General features: G+C 37.3%; 1 protein-coding gene and 1 long non-coding RNA gene across 3 annotated transcripts in view; one reads left to right on the forward strand and one right to left on the reverse strand.

The window, feature by feature from the left end:
* Positions 1-6137, reverse strand: part of LOC138026217 (protein YIF1B-like) — a 15935-nt gene extending 9798 nt beyond the window's left edge. The window contains exons 1-5 of one of the 2 annotated variants that reach the window (XM_068873450.1): positions 5999-6137; positions 4743-4796; positions 2616-2669; positions 2259-2470; positions 700-804 (exon numbers count right to left, since the gene is read on the reverse strand). In XM_068873450.1, the coding sequence (XP_068729551.1) occupies positions 700-804; positions 2259-2470; positions 2616-2669; positions 4743-4796; positions 5999-6017 (444 nt within the window). In that variant the 5' untranslated portion in view covers positions 6018-6137. The remainder of the gene's footprint in view (positions 1-699; positions 805-2258; positions 2471-2615; positions 2670-4742; positions 4797-5998) is intronic. The other variant, XM_068873451.1, reaches the window with a different exon arrangement.
* An 810-nt stretch (positions 6138-6947) lies between these two features.
* Positions 6948-7500, forward strand: part of LOC138026508 (uncharacterized) — a 1542-nt gene continuing 989 nt past the window's right edge. Inside the window, exon 1 of the long non-coding RNA XR_011127280.1 lies at positions 6948-7298. This is a non-coding gene — a long non-coding RNA (uncharacterized lncRNA). The remainder of the gene's footprint in view (positions 7299-7500) is intronic.

Raw genomic sequence — 7500 nt, forward strand, 5'->3', positions numbered from 1 at the left:
CTTTCGCAAACTGCTTAGAGCTGAATGATGGCAGCTCCTAGATGTCAAGGCACTCAATCTTGCAGGCATTACAGTCAAGCTATGTCACACGTGACCAGCAGTTTTGAACTTTGAACTGAGTATTCATCCCACGTGTCAATTTTGAACTTTGCTCTTGAGATTCTGAATTCCCGTGGATACTTTCCTTGATATATCAAAAATAGTTAGCTTTGAACTTTCATTTTATTATAAAAATAATAATAATAATATTGTTTGAAAAGTGAAAGCTACTTCAAGCATTCGATGAATTATTTTTCTGTTACCGGTGTGCATTTTTCATAGCGACTTTCAGGAAAAGCTTCAAGATCCCATTCAAATCTTGGAAGCTCCAAAGAGCAATTCAACTGTTAATTTCAGACTTGTGGATACCGGTCACACATGACATAGCTTGGCTGTAACTTGTGCAGCAGAATATTGACTCCAGGCAAATCTGCTTAACCCATTAAACCCCTGAGAGTGACACTTATCAGATTTTACTCTGTCTAATGCCAGGTAATTTTACTCATCAATGGGGAGGAAAGAGGTTCAGAAGTCAATGGGCAAACAAGGAAAAGTAACCAAGCTTCTTACACATATATCAACTTGGTTGCATAGATCTCACCCATAACAGTAACCACAGCAGAATGGTAACATGCAATAATATTAAAACATATGACATACTTTGTGTGTGAAAGGAAAAATCAGAAGTCCAAGCTTTTTCACAACGTATGATGTATCGACGGCAAAGTAATACTTTAACTTGGAAACTGAAACAAAACGGTCAATCTGAAGAGAAGAGAAAAAAAAAACATACTAGTTCCATTTCAGCTGTCCTCAATTCATATCATGTTGATGATAAAAATCTCCATAATAATTATTATGGAGCTTTTTGCCATAAATGATAATAATGTAATAAAGACGAGCTTGCACCACAATCATGAAAATAAAGTGGAATGGATGCTTCAATTTTTGTAACAAACGGGAGAAACAGTTCGGAGAGGCTGCATAAAATAGGGACTGGAATGAATGGAGGCAACATTTTCACGGAATTTCTTAAATAAATGAAATGCAAACAAAAAACGAACGGCAGGTCGTTAATGTCCATTTTTGCAATCACAGTCACAAATAACGACGCAAGACCTTTCCCTGCATCACAGACAGTAAAGTGGTTTGTATGCACTGCAACTCTATACATGAATAATAATGAAGCTCTCATCCTCGTGTTCATTCTTAGGATTTCAATATGAGATGCTACGACCTGTGATATACTAGTAGAGGAAGCTGTTATGGTGGACCGTTAAGTGAAAAACAAGTATTGAAAAAAGGGGAGGATGAAGACTTGTAAGAAAGGAAGTGACTAATATCGGAAGAAAAGGATGTGAGATCTGAGAGAAAAATGAAGGAGCTAAGGAAGGGGGGGGGGGAGGGTTTAGAGAGTAACTGAGGAATTGGTCAGCACTTGGGTCAAAGACTTGGCTATAATACTATTCAATGGCGGATCCAGGGGAATAAACACCAAACTGTTAATTCAAAGGGCAAAAACCAAAATGTTGAGAGCGGGACCCCACCTTACCTCCAGGTCTGGATAAGCCACTGCTAGTAATTCTAAGATAAACTCACAGGAGTTTTTAGCTCCTTGGTTTATAATTTCCTCAAAAAAATACTTCAACATACTTCAAGCTACAATAAGGTAATGGCATTGTTGGATTCAAAACAGTGGTTTTTTTAAAATAGTGTTTGGGTTAAAGGGAGAATTTCATGCTTTTGTGCATGTCCAAGCTTTGGTGCTAGCAGTAGAAATTTTTCCAGTTTCTTACTGAACCAGATGATGTTCATTAACCACAGAACGGATCAAAACAAATACCGTACATTGAATGACCCAAATTTGGTGGAAGATACACAGAAACTATCAAATTTAGTTTTGACCATCAAACATATTGTGCGCGCCGAACATTTTATTCTATGCATGAGTTGTCATAACACAAAAGTTACCTATTCGCATGCAGTAGGTTCATAACCCAAAGGAAATTATTGCAAAAGTAATTCCAATTGGGATTGAGTAATTCCACTTTTATGACATTGTTTCCATTTCCTGCATAAGTGCTTTGGATTGCTTCAATAACAATGGAATTAAATAGGCTGACGTGACAGTTTGCACATGCAAAGAGACATGAAATATTACCACTAGCTATCGGGAGTTTTGTACCCAGCTACATTTTGTATAATGCTTTGATACATACATGTTTTTCAACATATTCTTTTCCTTGATTAGCCATTTGCGCTCCATAACCAACAGCTACATTGGCCATCGGACCCTGTAGAAATTCATTCCCAGCATATTGAGAGAACCCAGTTGGAATTCCTGGCATTCCCTGTGTGCTCTCTGTACTGGTGTCCTCAAATAGGGGGGTGGGGCCAGTTGATCCCCCATATGGCCCTGCTCTATGTTGTCCTGCCGAATAAAAAGAGTGCAAAATTTCAATTCCCTGCACCTGACAGCCACACTTTCCAGATGCACAACCCAAAATAGCTTCAGCACTCTGATGTATGTAACAATACATGTTCAGGAGTATATTAAAATGTTATAATTAACACACCTGGCACATGGCGCTTCTGAACTGGTGGTCTTGGGCTGTACATATCAGCATTATCTAAAGAACCACAAATGGTTTTCACCTTCAGTCACCAGTCACCATACAAAGTAAAATTTGGTACTTATAGTTTCTGAGTTTTATCATGATCATCATTGTATCTTTACATGTATTTCCCCTTGGATTGTAGAGTAGCTTTTTGTATTTGAGCACTTAAACCCTCATCCACTATGAAATCCATGCCCTACTCTTTGTGAATAGTGTGTGGGTTCACATCTCATGCAGTTTATAAACACTGTAGGTTTTAAAGACAGGGCATACATGTATGGGTTATTGCCCTTTCCTGAGAAGACTAGAGAGTTGAAGCAATTGCAGCACTTTCTTCTTAGTAACATTAAGACCTCGAGTGTTGGTCTAGAGTTTTTGATCCTCCGACCACTGCACGATAGTCCAATACCAACCAGCTGAGTTATTGATCAGTGGTTATCAAATAATGTTAAAAATAATAATGAGACTCTAGGAAAATTTTTTTTTTATTGTCTTATTTTATTCTCTTCTTGTAGGAACAAGGGTGGCACAGTTGGTTAGTGTGCGACCCTGGTGCAAGAGGTCCCGAGTTCGATTCCTGGATCTCACAATCTAGCTTATATGTAGCTATATGTAGCTTTAAATACCCTTAAAACGGAGCACTGATGGAAAGAGGGGGGTGAAATGAACACACCCTTGGCTTCTTGGGAGAATATCCTCTGGAGGGTAAAGGAATTACCGACATTAAATAAGGTGTACCTTTACCTAAAACCTAGTCTTTTATATCATTATTTTAATTTTACTTTTTGCCAGTTCGAGTCATAAAAGAAGTTTTTCCAATAATATACCATTAGTATCTTTACGTACATAGGTGATTATTGAAATTTCTCTCCACTGATTGGTTGAACTTGAGGTGATTATTACGAGAAAATCAAGAAGTGTTTTTTTTTTTCAAAATGGCCACAAGCCATATTATCAAGATGACAGACAAAGAAATTAATATTATTTTTAAAAGAAAATGCATATTCTCAAATAATCATCTATGTAACTATACTAAACAATAATAATTATTATTCACCTCAGGCTTGGTGATTAAAAACATTGACTTTGTCTCTGCTTTTATTCACCAATAATCAACTCACCTTTGACAAATGATATTTAGCGTTATTTAGCAAGTGGAGGTGGCTAGTGGTGGGGATATCTACCACTAACCACTAACACTGAGGTGAATAGTTGTTTTAGCATATACTAAAACATTGAGATTTTATAGCACAAAAAGATGATTTTAATTCATTTACTCCTTCAATGATTACAACATTTTCGGGTGCAAATTCCGTGTGCGAGCTGCTCGGAGGTGAATAGCATAGGTATCCGGAATTTGAGTAGCCATGGCATCAGTGGGCGCGTTCCACTGTTTTAGGATATACTAATGTTAAATATTATAAGGCTTTCATCCAGAGATGACATCTGTTTACATGAGAAAAACACTCCCTCTTTTCAGTCTGGCTAAGAAAAAAGGAGCTTAATCAAAATAATTACAGTATTAGTTAAAAATATGAAATCATGTTCCTTTTAAACATAAATTTAAAGGAAATGTTAAAGATTATCTGCTAACTAAAGTAAATAGTAAATCCTGATTTTGTTTTTGAAGATTATTTTTGTCTTAAGCTTCACCATACTGTGTTCATGACATTCTCTTTGAAACTGACAATGTGCCTTCTTTCTTTATGACTTATTTGCTGAACTAAATTTAAGTTATGGTTTTATATTAGACAGGTTAGGTAGATAGTTTAGGTTAAGTTGATTGTATTGTAGTTGTATTTTGTTACGTGTGTTTCTTGTGTGTCCGACCTGTCCTTCAATTTAGTCTCTTTTACTTTGGCTTTCAACTTTTATTAGCTTTCACAGTTATTAAGGAAGCCATTACTCTTTTAATACTTTCATTTTCTTCATTGTAATTTGTTCTGTTAGGAAAAAGGGTTATAACGTTTGTTGTTGTTGTTGTTGTTGTTATACATTTGTTTTATTTATAAACACAGTTAACAGAATTAACAGATGATTGTATTAACATGTAAATAACATGCAGAAATATTAGTGAAGAGATACCATCATGAGGTGAACGCTTGCGAGGAGCAGTTTGTGGAGGGTGGAGGTTAGAGTCTAGTGAAAAAGGAAAGGAAAGAAAAGAAAAATAATCATTGATTAGTAGAATTACAAAACTAAATTAAAACACTTAATAATTAATAATTATTGGGTTCACATTACAGACCACTAAGTCTGACTTAGTAATCTCTTAAGTCGACTTCGTGAAAATGACAGGTGTGAACCCCTAAGTCACAGAAGCGTGATTTCTGTCTTAGTGTCGCAAACTCAAACGACCTAAGCAGTTCTTAAGTCTGTTTCAAACATGACTTAAGGCTGACTTCAGAAACCTGATAGCAAAAAATTTCAAAATTCGTGGGTTTTATCAGATAGAGATTCCCAGTTCTGCGGTCTTGGCCAGGCACACGCCCTTCTTCTTATGTGCGGAAAATTACCTCGTCTTCGGTGAACGCTCAAAAGTAGGGCGGTCAGAAAAAGCAGGCTTTCACTCTCTTAGACAAAATCTTCCATCATTCTTTCACGAAGGATCATAAGATTTTGTAAGGTTATTTGGTTGATCAACCTTTGTAAATTTAATAAACAGACAACAGTCGCAATTACAGCGATTTTACGGCTTCTCTGTCTCATTTTGATCTCAACTTCTTCACTAAAATGGATCGTGACCACCTCACCACATTTATGATGTTAGTTACCTTATCTGTTATTTTTATCGTTAATGATGACAGCTTTGTACGGAAAGAATTTGTCTTCTAGATATGTCTGAACGCTCAAGCGGACTTAGGGTAACTTGGCTTGACTTAGGCTAAGACAGACTTAGTGCCTAGTGTGAACCCAATAAATATTTACTGCATGATAAAAAGATGATAATAAGGGGTAAGTGTTATTACTCGAGTATTGCTAAACATTTGAATTCGTTATTGTTAAAATTGATGAACATTGCGTTGGCCAGATAAGAACCGGTCCATTTGACTCAGCAGAGAATGATAGAACAAGACGTAAGCTTAACTTGGAGTCTAGCCTAAAATCTGTAAAGCTGTTCCTTAAGTTCTTTTCGCCAAGCAGGGGTTAAAAGAACGAAACATAGTTATATGCCAAACGAGCTGGCTCTTCAATTGGCCCTGTAAGTTTTAAGCTTAAGTTTGTATATTTCAGTTGTTTAGCAGAAGATTCACTTCCACTAAAGTTCAGAAGCTTGAAAAAAGCATAAGCTGCGAGATGAGAGATGAGTACTAAAATATGAAAAATATATACATCCTTACCTCCCATGGGAGGATCCATTATTTTTTTTACTCTTTTTTAACGGACGATTTATTTTCCTTCACGATGATCGTTCTTCTTCACTTGCCTTCGTTTGTGCGGTTTGGGTAACGTGGCAGACAGGAGAAGACTGGGGCGAATCAGGGTAAGCCGAGAATTGCGTGACAGGAAATGGGTTGGTACTTTAAGTAGGGTTATGGAATAGTATGTAATTATAGCGGAGCTCCGCGCGCGCCGAAGGCGCGCGCGCGCGGAGCACCATAGCTAAGAAAATATGGTAACCCATCGATGTGAGAAAATTTGGTTTTATAGCCATGACGTCATAAACGTCCGTACGTACAACGTACGTACAACGTACGTCCGTACGTCCGTCCGCCCCTTCATGGACAGAGCGCAAAAACCGCTGATTGGCTAGAGAATAATGACGTAAAATGGCTTTTTTCGCGTAACTGCGCCTGCGCAAACTCTAAAGATTCGAAGTGATCGAGACAGTGATCGATCGAAGTGGAGAATAACACTCTAGCATTTGTCAAATTTTGTGGAAAGTTAGACGACTCATACCCTGGGTGCCAGAGGAATTTTTTTTCAAGGTCGGAGAGAACACTCAGCGATTCCAAATCAACGGTCGAGGACACACGATTGATTACTTCGCAAGTCTGCATGTCAAGTAGCAATGCGTCCTCTTGTATCATTTTGTTGGTTTTGGCTACTGTGAATTTTCTTGACATGGGGTGTTGGTCTGCCCCCAGATTATTTAAAAATCTTGCAGAAACCAGCGAACTGGCAACGAAATTCTTCTTTGTTCTCGGGAACTACAGGAGCAACTTGGTCTTGATGGACGAAAGGTTTTTGCTTTTGAAAATAAGTTTGGCTGGCCATTGTTATTGAAGACTGTAACGTAACGCGGTCATACAACTTTGATCGTATAAAATCGTCCACTGGGTTTCTTGCTGTAGATGAACTGTGAGTGAACTTCAGCCACAAAGTTGAATTTTCTTAACACCTGGGATTTACAATTTCCACGTCACGTAACCTTGACTGTTAAATGCCATCGATCTGTGCGAGGTTTTTGTTGCTGTTCCTCGCAAATATTTTTGCAGAAACCATTCCAGGAAATCTGCATCAAAGCGTCTTCCACTCAGTGTTTGGCAATATTGTCCTGATCAGTTGTGGAACAGCCCAGAAAAGTACATTACTGTAACAGAGTAACCACGTTGGTCAACTTTTTCATATTTATAAGTTTGCAAAACGGCTACAAAAACACATGTGCAGCAAAGCTTTGGAAGCATGCAAACACTTCAGGTACATTATATTATAATAATAATAATAATAATAATAATAATAATAATAATAATAATAATAATAATAATAAGCCTTACAGCTTTAGTTAGATGCGTACCCCTGACTGAAAGTTGTTTAACACTAAAAATTAGTATGAACACCAAAAAATAATTATTAACAATTATTGTTTCGCTGAAGGCAAGGTGAATATCGGTTAATAAAA

Source organism: Montipora capricornis, chromosome 12, assembly GCF_036669925.1.
Source record: "Montipora capricornis isolate CH-2021 chromosome 12, ASM3666992v2, whole genome shotgun sequence".
Lineage (NCBI taxonomy): Eukaryota > Metazoa > Cnidaria > Anthozoa > Scleractinia > Acroporidae > Montipora > Montipora capricornis.